The 17,750-nt window shown below is 40.1% G+C and overlaps 1 protein-coding gene across 22 annotated transcripts in view; it reads right to left on the bottom strand.

Annotated features, from left to right (window-relative positions):
- The window catches only part of ABI3BP (ABI family member 3 binding protein), a 311,874-nt gene that overhangs the window by 62,672 nt on the left and 231,452 nt on the right, over positions 1–17,750 (bottom strand). For 18 of the 22 annotated variants that reach the window (XM_075118479.1, XM_075118481.1, XM_075118468.1 and 15 more), the window contains 5 exons: positions 17,323–17,397; positions 15,068–15,142; positions 11,297–11,371; positions 10,729–10,794; positions 9,568–9,642 (listed from right to left, as the gene is read on the bottom strand). In XM_075118479.1, coding sequence (XP_074974580.1) covers positions 9,568–9,642; positions 10,729–10,794; positions 11,297–11,371; positions 15,068–15,142; positions 17,323–17,397 — 366 coding nt within the window. The remainder of the gene's footprint in view (positions 1–9,567; positions 9,643–10,728; positions 10,795–11,296; positions 11,372–15,067; positions 15,143–17,322; positions 17,398–17,750) is intronic. The other 4 variants (XM_075118496.1, XM_075118522.1, XM_075118487.1 and 1 more) reach the window with 3 other exon arrangements.

Genomic DNA, 17,750 nt, shown 5'->3' with positions numbered 1-17,750 from the left:
TGGGTAGTTTGAACTAAAAAAGCAACTTCACAATCTCAGAATTTCAATATTTGAAATTAATAAAACTAAAATTTACTGACAATATCCCCAAAGAAAACTCTGTGTCTATGTTCGTTGCCCAAACAGGAGGTAGATCTGTTACTCACTTGACATTCTGCTGGCTCTCATAGTGCTCAATACTTTCTGATTATATTACATATCTAAAGTTATACTCACACACAGCATAATTTTACTCTTAGACAATTAACAAATGATGCATTTCATTTTCCAAATTAACTGATTATATATAATATATATAATACTGATACATATACATTTAAATACTGGGGAACGTGTGTGTGTGTGTGTGTATACATATGCATATATACACACACACACACACACACGTTCCCCAGTATTTAAATTTCTTGCTGACCTACTGAACCTCCTGTAAATTATCATTATTTAGGGAATCAGACATCCAGTAATCCTCACACTTAGGAAGGTATGATTTCTCTCAAATTCTAATTTAGTTATAAAAGGAGATGGGTTTGGACAATGCATATTCTTTAGATTTCAAAGCACTCTACAAAGGTGGCTCAGAATGATTACTCCCATTTTACAGATAGGGAAACTGGAGCTCCGAAGTGTCAAGTGACTCACCCAAGGTCACACAATTAATCAGTTTCAGAGCTGGGATTAGAACCCGGGTCTCCTAATTCTTAGTCTGGTATCCTGTCACAGAACTGCATTGCCTCTCAAAGCCACCCCATATAACTGATGTGACTGCAGTCTACTTTCAGATTATTGATAGCACTGAAATAACTCTTTATATGATCAAAGCAATGGATATATGTTAACTAACTCTCACACAGTAGAGGACTCAGAATGGCGCTACAGCTCAGGCACGAGATCCATTGGTGGGTCTGTGTGCAGGGCTGTCCCTAGAGGGTGCGGGGCCCGGGACAAATCGGCCCTCGCAGGCTTGGAGGCCCCCCTCTGCATCGGTGGCTGGGCAGAGTCCCGGTTGCGTGGGACGGCAGCTGGGAGCCCGCAGGGGCTGCAGCATCCTCCGCACGCCTAGTTCCCTCGCCTATGTCTCCCAGAACCAACTGCGCCAGGCAATCGCACCAGCCCACGGGGCCTGGAGCGGTTGCCCCGATTTGCCCTACCCAAGGGATGGCTCTGTCTGTGTGAGTAAAGATCACACAGTTCAATATCTGTCTCAAACAGAAAAATATGCTGCACGCCATGAGACACAGGGGAAGTATGTTCTAGTTTACTATGCTATCCCAGAGCTAAATAATCAATACAATGAATGTGTAGGCACATTGACAAAACCATTGAACTGCCCACTATGCCAAACACAGCTAAATTAGGCCATCTTGAAGAAAACAAAGCTAATCTTATATGACAACTTAAATGGTATTTAATTAGGCAGCATGGAAAAACAAATCCAGGGTTTCCAGGAGAAAGGCTGACAGAGCCACAACACTGGCATGGTTGCTGTTTTCCCTGTTGCCTGATTAAATGGAGTTCAAAGTTGCAAGTCAGTGTGGTTTTGTTCGTTACTTCAAGGATTTAGTGGTATCTGGACTACCCAACAGCATGCTGTTTGTCATGGTATCTGTCAGTCTAGTGTAATGGTTTATCAGGAGAATTTCTTCTCAGCACATTCACCCAAACTTTTGAATAGGGATGTGTGTGGCGGACAGTATTTGCTTGTGTATTTATATTTTTCTCTGACTTTAATCATGCCTCCTAGAAACACTCATGCAGCCTGGAATAACACAATATCTAGCATCCCCTACCCCAATAGCAGAAATACCACAAGATGACCAAATCTCACTTTATTGCCATAACATAAATGGCTTTTGCCAGAGGATGGGGTGAGGTGAGTTTATGAAACAACTAACGAAACTACCTAAACACTTGAGACCTGTAGAGCCTGAGCACACAGCTCTAGCTTTAAAGGTGGGGAAAAAAGGGAGACACATACAGTGGGTGGCTACTATGAGAGAAGCAGCCCGTTCAGTTCCGCACAAGGAGAATGCTACTTTGTAGGAGAGTTGTTGAAAACAACAAATATACCATGCTAGTACATTGTGCAGTGCTTTAAATTGTCAGGATCAAATAAATCTAAATGAGGCATTAAAAAAACCACTTTTTCCATTATGGCACAAGCTTTGTAGGTTAAGACAAATAAGCAGGGAATCAAATTCAAAGAAAATTATAGAAAGTGTTGCCTCACATTAGGAAGAGAATTAAAAAAAAGTTATTCAAAAGGATGCCATCTGTGTCCCATTCCCATAGTCAGTTTAACACCTGGCACCAGAGCCAAGAATGCAACCAGCCAAAAGTCCGAAAAAAGCCAGCCAGGAAGCCAGCACAGTCTCATATGCTGCTGCTGGAAAAACACATTCCACAGGTTAGCATCTAGATCCTCCAGCTGCCAACCACACTCTGCATGGGGCAGCATATCTTGGCACTGATGCCACAAGTCAATGACGAAGAAGAACAGGAGCACAGTCCAAGAACACTACCAGCAAGAAAGGAGAAAGAAGAAGAGTCCACCTAGTATTCGAATGACAGACTAGCCAAGGTTCTTCAGTAACTGCACTCTTGTTCAGGGGAGAAAAATTATGCAATGTCTAAAGGCTTTATAAAGTACTATTTAAGAACTGTATAAGCACTGCATTTAAACATGCAACATTTAGGCCCCGACTGGCACTACCAGAATAACTATCGTGTCCTAAATGTTGCATATTTAAATGCAGTGAGTTATAGAATACTTAAATAGTACTTTGAAAAGAGAGTTAATATAGAAAACTATATTAAATACATAAAACTACTATATTTATATTACTGATTTAATTAGCTTTTGTCCATATTTGTCTGAAGGACACAAAAGGTGACCTCAACAAAGGGCTAGATATTAGAGGGGAAATGGAAAATTACAATAGGGTCAAAGAATCAATAAGAGGGAATTTAATGGGGGCATCTGCTCAACATCTTAGACTTTTATACACAACTGCAAGCAGTATAGGGAGTAAATATGAAGAACTGGAAATCTTGGTACACAAGGTAAACTATGACTTAACTGGCATCACTGAGACTTGGTGGGGTAAATCTCATGACTGAAATATTGGTAGAGGGGTATAGTTTGTTCAGGAAGGACAGGCAGCAGGGAGGTGCTTGCATTATACATCAAGAATATATTGTTGTTCTGAGGTCCACAAAAAACTGAGAAGCAGGCTTGTTGAAAGTCTCCGTGTAAAGATAAAAGGGGGGAAGAAAACACAGGATGATATCATGGTAGAGGTCTACTACAGACAACCAAATCAAGAGGAGGAGGTGGATGACGCATTTCTAGAACAATAGAAATGTCCAAAACATAAGACCTGGTAGTAATGGGGGACTTTAACTACCCAGATATCTGTTGGAAAAGTAATATGGCGAAACATAATTGCTGTTAAGTTCTTAGATTGTACTGGGGACAACTTCTTGTTTCAGAAGGTGGAGGAAGTAACTAGGGGGTAGCATTTTAGATTTAATTTAACAAGGAGGAATTGGTACAAATCTGAAGTTAGAAAGCAATTTGGCTGAAAGTAATTAGGAAATGATAGGTTTAATGTTTTTAAGGAAAGGAAAGAGTAAGAACAGCATAATAAGAATAATGGACTTTAAAAAAGCAGACTTTAACAAACTCAGAGAACTGGTAGATAAGGTCCGATGGGAAGAAAATCTAAGGGAAAAAGGCATTCAGGAGAGCTGCAGTTTCTAAAAGAGACAATATTAAGGGCCAAATTGCAAATTATCCCAATGCGAAGGAAAAACAGGAATAATAGTTAGGGGCCAAAATGGCTCCATCAGCGGCAATTTAATGACCTAAAATAAAAAAGGAATCCTAAAAAATGTGGAAACATGGACAAATTGCTACTGATGAATATAAAAGAACAGCACAAGAATGTTGGGACAAAATCAAAAAGGCTAAGGCAGGAAATGAGTCACACCTAACAAGGAACATAAAGCGCAATAAGAAGAGGTTCTATACATATGTCAGCAGCAAGAAAAAGATGAAGAAAAGAGCAGGTCCATCACTTAGTTGGGAAGGAGCACTAATAACTGATGACAGCAAGCAGGCTCTAAGGTGTTTAATGCTTAATTTGCTTCAATGTTCACTAAAGAGGTTAATTATGACCAGATGCATAACATAATTTATAACAACAAGCAAGGAAGGAATACCAACCAGATTAGGAAAAGAACAGGTTGAAGAATATTTAGATGAGTTTCATCAGGCAGGGCCTGATGAAATTCAACCCAGGGTACTTAAGGAACTAGCTGAACCAATCTAGGAACTGTTAGGAATTATCTTTGAGAACTCCTGGAGGTCAGGTGAGGTCCCAGAAGACTACAGAAGGGCAAACATAGTACCTATCTTTATAAAAGGGAGCAAAGAGGACCCAGGGAATTATAGACTAGTCAGCTGAACTTCAATACCTGGAAGTTCTGCACTGCATCTGAGGGTGCTAAAGGAGTTGGCAGATGTGATTGCAGAGCCATTGGACATCATCTTTGAAAACTCATGGCGATCGGGGGAGGTCCCGGATGACTGGAAAAAGGCTAACGTAGTGCCCATCATTAAAAAAAGGAAGGAGGAGGATCCGGGGAACTACAAGCCAGTCAGCCTCACCTCAGTCCCTGGAAAAATCATGGAGCAGATCCTCAAGGAATCAATTCTGAAGCACTTAGAGGAGAAGAAAGTGATCAGGAACAGTCAGCCTGGATTCACCAAGGGCAAGTCATGCCTGACTAACCCAATTGCCTTCTATGACAAGATAACTGGCTCGTGGATGAGGAGAAAGTGTTATTCCTTGACTTTAGCAAAGCTTTTGATACAGTCTCCCACAGTATTCCTGCCAGCAAGTTTAAAAGGTATGGGTTGGATGAATGGACTATAAGGTGGATAGAAAGCTGGCTAGATCATCAGGCTCAAAGGGTAGTGATCAATGGCTCCATGTCTAGTTGGCAGCCGGTATCAAGTGGAGTGCCCCAAGTGTCGGTCCTGGGGCCAGTTTTGTTCAATATCTTCATTAATGATCTGGAGGATGGTGTGGATTGCACCCTCAGCAAGTTTGCAGATGACACTAAACTGGGAGGAGTGATAGATACGCTGGAGAGTAGGGATAGGATACAGAGGGACCTAGACAAATTAGAGGATTGGGCCGAAAGAAATCTGATAAGGTTCAACAAGGACAAGTGCAGAGTCCTGCACGTAGGATGGAAGAATCCCATGCACTGCTACAGATTAGGGACTGAATGGCTAGGAAGCAGTTCTGCAGAAAAGGACCAAGGGGTTACAGCGGACGAGAAGCTGGACATGAGTCAACAGTGTGCCATTGTTGCCAAGAAGGCTAACAGCATTTTGGGCTGTATAAGTAGGAGCGTTGCCAGCAGATCGATGGAAGTGATCATTCCCCTCTATTCGGCATTGGTGAGGCCTCATCTGGAGTACTGTGTCCAGTTTTGGGCCCCACACTACAAGGAGGATGTGGATAAATTGGAAAGAGTCCAGCGGACAGCAACAAAAATGATTAGGGGGCTGGAGCACATGACTTATGAAGAGAGGCTGAGGGAACTTGGATTATTTAGTCTGCAGAAGAGAAGAATGAGGGGGGATTTGATAGCTGCTTTCAACTACCTGAAAGGGGGTTCCAATGCAAATGGTTCTAGACTGTTCTCAGTGGTAGCAGATCACAGAACAAGGAGTAATGGTCTCAAGTTGCAGTGTGGGAGGTTTAGGTTGGATATTAGGAAAAACTTTTGCACTAGGAGGGTGGTGAAGCACTGGAATGGGTTACCTAGGGAGGTGGTTGAATCTCCTTCCTTAGAGATTTTTAAGGTCAGGCTTGACAAAGACCTGACTGGGATAATTTAGTTGGGGATTGGTTCTGCTTTGAGCAGGGGGTTGGACTAGATGACCTCCTGAGGTCCCTTCCAACCCTGATACTCTATGATTCTATGATACTGGAACAAATGATTAAATAATCAATTTGTTAAAACCCTTAGGTTAATAGGGTGATAAGGAACAGATTTGTCAAGACCTATCATGGCAAATCAACCTAATTTCCTTTTGGCCTAGTGGATGGGGGGAAGCAGTAGACATGATATATATTGATTTTCGTAAGGCTTTTGTCACAGTTCCACATGACATTTTCATACGGAAACTAGGGAAATGTGGTCTAAATGAAATTACTATAAGGTAGGTGCACAACTGATTGAAAAACTGTATTCAAATAGTAGTTATCAGTGGTTCACTGTCAAACTTGGAGGATGTATCTAGTAAGGTCCTGTGTCCGATACTATTAAACATTTTAATTAATAATTTGGATAATGACTTGATGAGTTTGTTTAAAATACGTGCAGATGACACCAAGCTGGGCGGGGGTCACAAGCACTTTGGAGGACAGGATTAAAATACAAAACTATTGTGACAAATTGGAGAAATGGTCTGAAATCAGCAAGATGAAATTCAATGAAGACAAATGAAAAGTTCTATACTTAGGAAGGAAAAATCAATTGCACAACTACAAAAGGGGGAATAACTGGCTTGGCAATAATACTGCTGAAAAGGATCTGGGAGATTACAGTGGATCACAAATAGAATACGAGCCAACAATGTGATGCAGTTGCGAAAAAGACTAATTTTGGTGTTCATATCTAAGATGTGGGAGATAACCATCCTGTTCTACTTGGCAATGGTGAGGCCTTGGCTGCAGTATTGTGTCCAGCTTTGGGCATCACACTAAGAAAGATACAAAGAAATTGGGCATGTTTAGCCTTGACAAAAGAAGACTGACTGACTGACTACCTGACAACAGTCTTCAAATATATTAAGGACTCTTATAAAGAAGATGGTGATCAATTGTTCTCCATGTCCACTGGAAGGAGGACAAGTAGTAATGGGCTTAAACTGCAGCAAGGGAAGTTTAGATTAGATATTAGGAAAAACTTTCTAATAATAAGGATAGTTAAGTACTGGAATAGGTTTCAAAGGGAGGTTGTGGAATCCTCATCATTGGAGGTTTTCAACAACAGGTTGGACAAATACCTGTCAGGGATGGCCTAAGTATACTTGGAAGTGCCTCAGTGTGGGAGGGGCTTGACTAGATGACCTCTCAAGGTCCCTTTTAACTCTACATTTCTATGACTCTCTCAGCTGGTATTTGGAATTTCAACAGCTCCAGTAAGAATGGTGACAGGTTTCAGAGTGGTAGCCATGTTAGTCTGTATCAGCAAAAACAATGAAGTGTCCTTGTGGCACCGTAGAGACTAACAAACTTATTTGGGCATAAGCTTTCGTGGGGTAAAACCCACTTCATCAGATGCATGGAGGGGAAAATACAGTAGAGAGGTACAAATACACAGCATATGAAAAGATGGGAGTTACCTTACCAAGTGGGGGGAGGGGTCAGTGCTAACGAGCCAATTCAATTAAGGCGGAAGTGGGCTATTCTCAACAGTTGACAAGAAGGGAGGAATAATCACTTCTGTAGTGCTAATGAGTTCAATGTAATCTAGGTGGCCCATTTCAAACAGTTGACAAGAAGGTGTGAGTAACAGCAGGGTGGAAAGTTAGCTTTTGTACTGTTGCCATATGCATATTGTGAAGCTTAAAGAGCAGCCCAAGACTACAGTCCAGACCAGTCTCGGATGTTAATGCTGATCTTAAGAAGGTTCTACCAGTTTTCATAATTAGAAATAAAAATCACCAAACGAATTATAAAAGTTATAGACAGATCACGGCAACTATAGTTTTGAAGGTCTCTGGTCCTGATTTCCCTTTCGAAGAATCAGACACAGTTTCTTTCTCTCTCTCTGTTGATACTTCCATCCACATTCTTCACATGACTGAGGTAGGAATGAATCCTTTATGAACCACATTGATTGGAAACAGGGTGGCCAGAGGCTCCTAAGCATTCTTTTTGAAACACCTGGGTCCCTGGATTCTCTGACACACAACCATTTATACAATTAAATAAATTCTAGCAAGCAAGCCACTTAACATTTTCCTAGGGCTTGGCAACTCAAAGTCCCTCAACATTTTTTAGGTTTGGAAACGTAGAAGGAAACATCTTGGTTAACATTCACCATCACAGTCAGATCCCTAACCAAATAGCGCACAGACGTGTTCATTCTAAAAGATGAAGAGTTTATTCTGCAGCACAGCCACTTAGTGACAAGTTAATATTCAGTCTCTTTCTAGTGAGGACAATAAGTCCATTACAGCCATTCTATTGAATGATGCTTCAGCAAATGGACAACTCCCTGCACAACCCCATTAGCTACTTCAAGCTGTTTAGATGGGGTCTCTCTCTCTCTCTCTTTAGTGGCAATGAAGTGTGTTGTTTCACTACAACACAAGAATTTGTCAGTACTTCTCTGGTATAAACCCTAATTTCCGATCTTCAATTTGAATGCAGTTCTAACACTTCTTTACCCTCCAAAATTTCATCCTGCTGCAAACTGATGGATTGACAGTACTGGAGACTGAAGGCCTCTATCAGTTCTTAGAATTGGGACAGCACAGGCAATCATGGTGCAAGTGTCCTCCCAGTGTATGGCCAATGTGTCTCTCAGCCTTGACCTGAAAGGATCATCCTTAAAGGCGACAGAATAGTTCTGTCTCCTTGTCCCAGTTATCACTTGCCACTGGGTCTGGCAAACAATGGTTTCTGTAATGCAGACAACCTGTTTGCTGGGAAATGGACCAATATGTTCAGCTCATTTCACATCAAAGCCAATGAACAAACATTAGATCATGAAAACTTTGGATTACTAACTACTCAAGCAGAAGTGAAACCACAGATTCAGAAGTAAGACTTAATTTCTGTTATCCCTATGTATAGTTTATTTTACAAACAGTTTGATGCTGTATCATCTCTTGTGATTGAATTATAGCATACTTAGTTTAAACAACTCCATTTGAAATTTATCTGCAAAAATGTCTGTGATCTTCTGGGGTTACCATGCAAGCATATAAGACCTTTTTTATTACTTTATGCATTTTACCATTGCTTACCATTATCATCATCATCACTGACATTTCCTCTTGAGTTACAAAAGGACATTCCAAGTACCAATTAAGATTGAAACAACTACAGTAATATGATTAAATGGCTGAGGACAGTGGTTGTTCATGAAACTGTTTTCTCATCATACCCTTAGAGTGGTAGGGAACTTGATCCCAGCTTGGAACCCCACGACCGTAATTATACTGTGGTTCTTGTTAACATCCAATTAGCTCAATTTGAAGCTATAAATGGACCATATATAAAACAGTAGGAAATAAATATATGCTTTTTATAGTGATGTTCAGTCATGTTAGGCATAAACTAAGCACCATAACATGATCAGAAAACAGTAAATGAATTACAGTATTCCAGTTAGAGAATTCACTCCCATAATTAAGTAAAACTTGCTCAAACATGAATTCAGAGAAAGCTAGATGGATTGAACAGGTATACTCCTGGCTTTTTACTGATACACTCAAGAAGATTGCAGAGAAAGCATATCTGTAAGCATTACCTGTTGGTGTCCCACCCCATTTCATCACTCCAGCAGTTTTTGTTCTACCAGGTCCTGGTGTTGTCTTGTTTAGCGCTGCAGAGACAATAATACTAAATTGCTCAAATCTTTTTTAAATTAAAAAAAGAAAACACTGATAGCCAGGCCACTGCAAACTGAATTCCCTATTGGTTAGAGAGGAAATGACATAATAATGGTATTGTGGCTCATGCATTTGATTAAAAAAAACAAACAACCATGCTATTTTAGTCCACAAATTGCGTCTTCAAAAACCACTTTATCTGAAAGTATGCAAACCTTTTTTAAAAATGGAAACTACGAACAGGGTATGGTTTTATATTCTTTTATTCCACGTTCACAGAACGGCCGCAGAATCCACCAGTTGCAAAATTTGATGGCACAATACAAGCCCGCATTGAGCAAATAATAAAAATTTATGTGAACAAAGTCCCAACTGCTCTCACAAAACTGTGTAGCATGTTGAAAATTGAAATTCTAGGGTAATTAAAAAAAATTAAAACTGGTATTTGTATTAAATTTAACATCAACAAGGACCACAGAAGAAATAATGTACTGTTTCTATTACTCATTTACATATTTAATTAAATAAAAATCTTGGTCTTTGAATTTACTTGAAGATGCTGCAGAAATTTCAGTGGACCATACTGTGCCACTAATTCTTAAGCAAAACTCCGCATTTATTTCAACAGGGAATTCTGCTTCAAAATCAGTGTTGTGAAATGGCTCAATGTGTCACAGAAGTTACCACAATGCACTGCAGAAATTGGGAGTCTGACATGAAATATAAACTGAATTTATCAGAGAATATGGGAGCCCTGGTTACTACTGTTGATAAGCAGTGTTATAAGGTACTTTCTAGATTATGCTATGTATTATCTGTGTCAACAGCTTCTAGACAAGTTGGAAATAATGAAACATCTTTTTCAAATGGAAAAAAATTAGAAACCAGCTCTTTGAAAGTTTATCTGATTCAAAAAAATTCTCAATAAAATAGATAAAATCAGCAATGGAAAGACTACATCAACAGACCTACTCAACAGAAAAGAAAATACTAACTACTTCACAGCAACACTTAAAAGATACAGCTAAAAGTAAGTGAAGCTGATTAAATAAGGACATTTTAAAAGAATATGTCATTACCAGGTCTGGTCTGTGGCTTATCATATATCTTGGGTCTTGCAGAAGTGAGACGCACTTTATGTGGTGCTGAAAGAGACAAACTGAATTTAAGTGCCAAGGTTGTGAGGAATAGCAATGATCAAGGGAGACAGGCCCTGTCAGTGCATAGAAGCAAAATAAGCATGTGCCAATTCTGTAATTTTCAACATATTAATTTAGCTGCACATCGAAAGCCTGTGCTAGTTTGTTTAGGAGTCAGAAGTTAACTGCAGCCAGTCTGTAGAGTCTAGCTGGCTACATTCATGCTTAGTTTTAAGAGGAGAAGACATGAATTATTTTACACTCAGTTACACAATTGCGTATGGATACAGAGTCAGTTCTGCAGGATGTTTGTGGCCTCAAGAAATTTAATTAGAGTCTGTAAAAAAACCAAAGAGTCAAGTATTCCAGATAAAGGTGTGAAAGTTTTCAGCATCACTCAAGAGATGACGTCTGCAAACAAAATGAAGAAATCCAAAGCAATGAGAGCATGGGCTGGTGAAATGCAGTGACAGCATCAAGTTTAAAAATGTGAAGTGCTGGCCATTACCCAGGGTTGCCTCTGTTTTGCCAAATGGTTTTGATATTTTAGATTTAATGGTTTCTGTATGAATCACATAGGAAGCTGTAAATGTAAAACAGAAGTCAGTAACAGCTGAGTTAGTCACTATCATCTTACACCCAAAATACAGTCTAATAGGCTCTACAATTCTTTGCACCACAAGCAGAGTTTGTCATTTGCCTGCTGAACCTAGAAGCCATCCTACGCTAGCAACATTGTATAATAGGTTTTTAAGAGTCTAAATAAAGAATAATATCTTTTTCATATGAAACTACAGAGGAAACATTTAAGCAGACAGAATGTCATCGCTCAACTTGGAAAAAGTGTTATAGGCCTAGATCAAATATCTCATCTGAAAGATGGCTGAATATATTAATACTTTGCACTTCTGTAACACTATCCATCTGAGAAACAAAACACAAAGTAGTAACATAAATGCATTAAACTTCATATGATCACTGTGAGGCAGATTGTAGATTTTGATTGTACAGAAATAAAGTATACTTAAAGCAAATGCTCCATGGGGGGAAATATCAACTTTCATGTTATGAATATTCCTCCACAAGATTTGGGGAAAATAGACACTTTTTCTTAAATATTTTTTTTAAGAACAGCAACATTCCCTGCAAGTTTCATTTACTTGACTAAAAACATGGAATGAGATAAAATTCTGAAAATTGGTTTCTGAAAGTCCCTGTATTCATTGTCTGAAATACGCACTCAGCTATCTTTTTGTGCCTTCTCCTCAAACAATAAGGTGGTGCTTATGCACCCGTAACTCCCACTGCGGTTCACAGAAGCTGTGTGTATGCAGGGCTACACAGTCAGGAAAAAGTGGGAAGTCATGATTAATCAGGCTAATTTTAATTATTTAAACTCTATCCCACAGAATTCCAATGAAAAGTATCACATGGTAAGTAATGTCTTTCTCAGTCTTGTACAATAACTTCTTCAAGATGTGTTGTCCCTTTTTGCACTCCCCTGTGGGGCATGCATGCGCTCCACGTGTCTGAGACCAGAAGATTTTCAGCCTGTGCCATTCTCCTCCTCATGCTCTGAACTGCGAACGTAAGAGGCGGTGCAGACTGACTGCATCTCCAGTTCCTTCTCCACCATGAATCATGTGCAAAGGAACCAAAGCAGAGGGGAAGGAGGGCAGGTAGTGGAATACCTGTAAGGATAACATATCTCGAAGCATTCCAGTTCCTAATTCCCAGTAATTTCTCGTTCTTATTAGAGTGATAGTCCCTCTGTGTATTCCACTGTGGGTGACTGACAAGCAGTATTCATTGAGGAGGGTGTGGAGGACCTCTGTGGTACCAATGACTGGAAGACTGCTGTGCTGGAAGATGCATTAGCTGTTGAAACTTGTATCAGGACGTGTCTCATGAAGGTATGGACAGAACGGCATGTTGCTGCTTTACATATTTCAGTGAGAGGACCATCACAAAATGAGGGTATCCAAGCAGCCTTGGCCCCAGTTGAGTGGGTTCTCACATCTGGGGGGAGGATGGCTGTTAACTTGCAACACAGCACAAGGCAGCCTCATATCCGTTTTGAAAGTCTTTGTGAAAAGATCACTTCCCCTCTCAACCATTCTGCAAAGGACAAAGAGTCTAGACAATATCTTCTTTGTAGGTAGAATGCCAGAGCCTGGTGGATATCTAGAGAATAAAGTATCATGTCCTCACTGGTGACATGCGCTTTTGGGAAGAAAACAGGTGAGTGAATTGTTTGATTCAGATGGAAATCCAAGATTATTTTAGCAATAAATTTAGGGTGAAGTCTTAAAGAAACGTTGCCCTTTTGGAAGATTATGTACAGCAGATCAGCCATAAGGACCCCCAGCTCACCTCATCTTCTAGCTGAGTTGATGGCAACCAGAAAGGCAACCTTTATAGATAGGTGGGTCAAAGAGCATGAGGCCAGGGGATTAAATGGAAGCCTTGTTAATGCTGAGAGGACTGAGGTTTCATCACAGGAGGGAAGGTTCTGAACTGACCAGAAGGTTCTGAAGCTAGGGTGACCATCCTGAACTTCAATCTGCAGATAAAGACACTGAGCTGTTTGAGATCTGAGTCTTCATTCTCCTTTTTGGAGGGGGGATTAGAAAGTATTTTGACTAAATACCCCCTCAACACTGGGCAAAGGGTAGCAGCTTTATGGTTCCTGATGAAGATGGGATTCCACTTCTTGAATGAACAACCTCTTGTGAGAGTGGTTCCTGAAGAAGGGGTTTTGATGGGGGAGAGGAGATTAACTCTATAGCGTAGCCAGTCTGAATGATGTGAAGAATGCATGTGTCAGTCATTATCATCTACCAAGCGTGGGAGAAACAAGCTACATGGCCACCAAATTGTGTACAAGAAATCTGGGAGGACAGACGTGGCATCTGGAATGATTTGGTCCCCATCAAAAGTGTTTCTTAGCAGCAGGTTGGGGTTGGATGGAGAGGGGCGGGAATGTTTGCTTGCTCCGCTGCACCTTCTGTCATTCCCATGGTGGTTCATAGCCCCTCTGAACATAAAAGTGGTGAGGTGCCAGTCACTGCTTATACCACTGTGGCTGTGGAATTTCCTCCACGGTACTGGAGTATAGATCCCCACAGAGCAGAGGGTTGCCTTTGAGTCCTTCAATGAGTGTAATGAACTACCGGCCTTCTCACAGAACAGACCGTTGTCTTCAAAGGGAAAATCCTCCACTGTAGGTTGGACTTCCCTGAGGACTGAAGCCATGACACTCTACACCAGACAATAGCCAACACCATCAGTTGGAAGGCGTGTACACTGCATCAACTGACGTTTGGAGGAATGATCTGGTAATCAATTTACCTTCCTCAATGAGTACTTGGAGCTACACTCTATCCTACAGCAGCTGGTTAGTAAATTCTGTTAACTTAGAGTAATTCACAAAATTGTATTTAGACATTAATGCCTGGCAGGCTGGTTGAAGTAAAATCTTTTCTCCCATATAGGTTCAGAGAAAAGTTTCTTTATCAGAAGGGGTGGATCTTGGTTGATGTTGCCTGTATCTTTCAGTGACTGCTTGGACTATGAAGGAGTTTGGAGCAAGGTGTGTAAGTAAAAATTCTGCTCCCTAGATTGATACAAAGTACTTCTTTTCTGTCCTCTTTGGAGCGGGGGAATATATGGCTGGGGTATGCCAGACTACCTTAGCAGGTTCTAAGATGGAGTCATTAATGGGGATTGCCACCAACTTGGTAGGCCCCATGCTCTGCAGAAAGTTGAGGGGTTTATGAGGGGGGATCTGGGGCATCAGCAACCCTCCTTCATAGGTCTTGGAATTCCAGAGCACAAGAAGGAGAAGGGAGCAGGTGCAGACCAATGGAAACTGCTAGCAAACATTTTTCAGCTTCAGGCAGATGTGCACCCCACAGTAGAATACACATAGGGACCATCACTTGAAGAAGAAGAGCCCTTGAGTTCCAAGTACAGAACTAAATGAGATTAGCACATTTTGTGCATTTACCAAGCCAAATCTTGCTCATGGATGTGCATGCACAATTTTATTTTTCCAATGGGAGCAGCACATGTCCATTCGAGGGCAGAATTTGGCTCAGACTCTGAGTCCCCTCCTCCCCCTCCAAAAACACAAAGTATGATATTTGGGCTTCTGAGAAAAACTAAAATGTACTTGGAATATAGTGTTCTAAGTAAAAATGTATACACCATTTGACCTTAAAGTGCAAAGTGCACTCATCCACTCAAAACACTGAATTAAGAAAAACAAATCAGTTACCAGTTTTCAAGTGTGGATTTTCAGTTGTTAGAGCAGTTTGGGGCTTGGCTGAAATCTGGTATGTTTCATTTGGAACTGAAAGTGAAAACGTCAGAACTTATTAAATGTACATCATGTCTTCTTAAAATCAGATGCTACAAATTAAATGCAAGAAGGAGGAGGATTAAAACTCTGTTTGTGTAATCCAGAAGTGAAAAGGTTCAGTACTGGAAACCTGGCTCAAAATCAGGCTTTAATTGAAAATATAATCTTTGAGACTAGGAGGATACAAAGCATTAATAAGACAGGCAACAGAAGATTAGGGGGTCAGGGCAGCGCATTGCAGATGACAGTCCAGCCTTGTGCATCAGATGTGTGTTCCTAGAAAGAACAGCAAACAAACTGACTGGAAAATCAGAAGCAGTATTATGCATGAGCCCTGGAGCATGACCAACAAGTAAACAAAAGGGAGAGAAACAAGAAAAGTTTAGCTACTGATAAAAGAATAATTTCAGTCATCTTCCAAAAGCAGAGGGGAAAGGTAATGACAAAAACTGGCAAAAAAATTCTCATTGCCCAAAGTCACTTTAGACCCATCAACAACATGAAATGTTACAAGGTTAACTGATCTCAGACGCACTGTTTTTGGAGTAGCAGGAAATAAAATATCAGCGACATTTGGGATAGAAGCAAAGGTCAACTTAGTAGTATGCGGGGTCGGGATCAAAGACCAGGTTTTTCTTTTACAAGATAAAATAGCACTCTAATTAAACAATTGCCAACTACAGAAAGTTCATTTTTCAAATACTTAATTAAAGTATTCACATGTATAGCAATAATGCTTTTCCTATTTGTTGTATATTTTAAATTTCCTTACCATCCTCTTCTCAGATGCACACTTCTTCGCAGTTGTGTTAACACTAATGTCCACTGATGTGACCACTGATAGATCTAGTCAACTGATTCCTCCCGTAAGAGTGACTTGGTTACTTATAAGGATGTCTCTCAAAATCATCCTTTAAAAACTTAACCTTCTCTTTTATTAACTATCTGTTTCAATTTTTATTTGTGAGGTACAACAAAAAATGTACAATTTTCTAAAGAACAGAGTTATTGATAATATTCTCTCACAGTGCTAGAGGATTGAGAAAAAGGAAACGATTAAAAATATCATCATCAACTATATTGTCTGCCTCAAGAGCAAATATAATTGACAATTCAAAGACGAGGGTTGGGGCCACAAGTTTGGAAAAATTAAGAACTCCTTTTCCTCCTGTCATTACTCACCCTAAAAGTTTTCCTTATTTAATAATCCAACTAAAACTGAATATTTGGATATCTTTCCCTCATTCTTGTGCACAAATACACTTCAGGATTGTGGCCCAGGGCTAAAGAACCAGGAGTCTCCTCCCTTATAACAGTGCATCTGTATTATCTAATGCACCTATCACAATAGTATCTGAGTCACCACTAGTTTTTCCATCTCTCCTATTATTACTGATTAGAAGAGTCTCTTTTCTTAGGAAAAATGCAGATCTAAAAACTGAACCTTTTGCCTAGAACAAAGTGATCTAGAAAGTACCGTCCCTGACCAGATTCTTCCCTCAGATAGATGGTGTAAATCTGAAGACATCTTACTGAAGTCCATGGCATTATTCTAGGTTTGCACCTGTTCAACAGAGCAGAAAGTCTCTACTCTTTGCAAGTTCCAGAGAGGAACAGTTGTGTAAAGTCTTACCAGCTTCAGAATAAAATGCAAGGCTCATCTTTTTTTGGCTAAGCCTGAGCTTGGCTAGTGTCACCGGACTCTTTTGGAGTCTGATTCTGAGACCTGAATTCAGAGGATAGTTGAAAAGGTAAGGAAAGCCTTATCAGTTCATGGTTCCCTTTCATACAATAATTTCCATAAGAAGAGTGATGGCCGCTATAGAAATGCATATATATCAAAGATGCATCAAGGGGTTCTATGGGTTAAAAACAATCCACGGATATTACTTAAATTCAACATGAAACGACTGTGAACAAATGGCTGACTTGTCACCTGTTTTCCACAAGGAGAGATTCAAATCACGCTAGCCTGTTCAATGTCCTCTTCTTTTACAATTCACTATTGTGTGCTCAATTAAATAAAAAGACCTTAACATCTTTCAATATGCCATGTTCGTCAATTCATCAAGGCACTAACCAATGTCAACATGTGTAGCTAAGCTAGTGCCACAATAACATTTTTAAAGATTGTAAGCCTCTATGTAGAATTACAGAAATAATGCAATTACCAGGTTTAGTCTGTGGTACTTCTGGCCTGACAGATGTTTTGGGTTTGGATGGAATGAGTCGTGTTTCTTTTGGAGCTGAAAGAAAGGAGAGGGATTATTATTGTATTCTTCAGGAATCATAGTCCAATGCCATGTTTAGCCCACAGAAAATACAAGCCTGCAATAAAGACAATAACAATTTCATGATTTTCTGGAAGCTGAAATAAAATGACTGCTCAAAAGGAAGAAAATTAACAGTGCTGCGCTGTGGGATGACTTGATATAGTGATCAAAGTGGCCAAAATTTGATACTCTGAGAAAGCGGGACCACTCAGTTTTGACAGATAAGAAATAATAGGTTAATGGGTGCTTCTGAGCAGGTTTGATAGTGGCAGAGAGATAATTTCTAAGACAGAGCTTTGAGTCTTCCACGGCAAAGGATATGCATA

This window comes from Caretta caretta, chromosome 1, assembly GCF_965140235.1.
Source record: "Caretta caretta isolate rCarCar2 chromosome 1, rCarCar1.hap1, whole genome shotgun sequence".
NCBI lineage: Eukaryota > Metazoa > Chordata > Testudines > Cheloniidae > Caretta > Caretta caretta.
The sequence above is the reverse complement of the archived record's forward strand: the minus strand, read 5'-3'. Positions and strand labels throughout refer to the sequence as shown.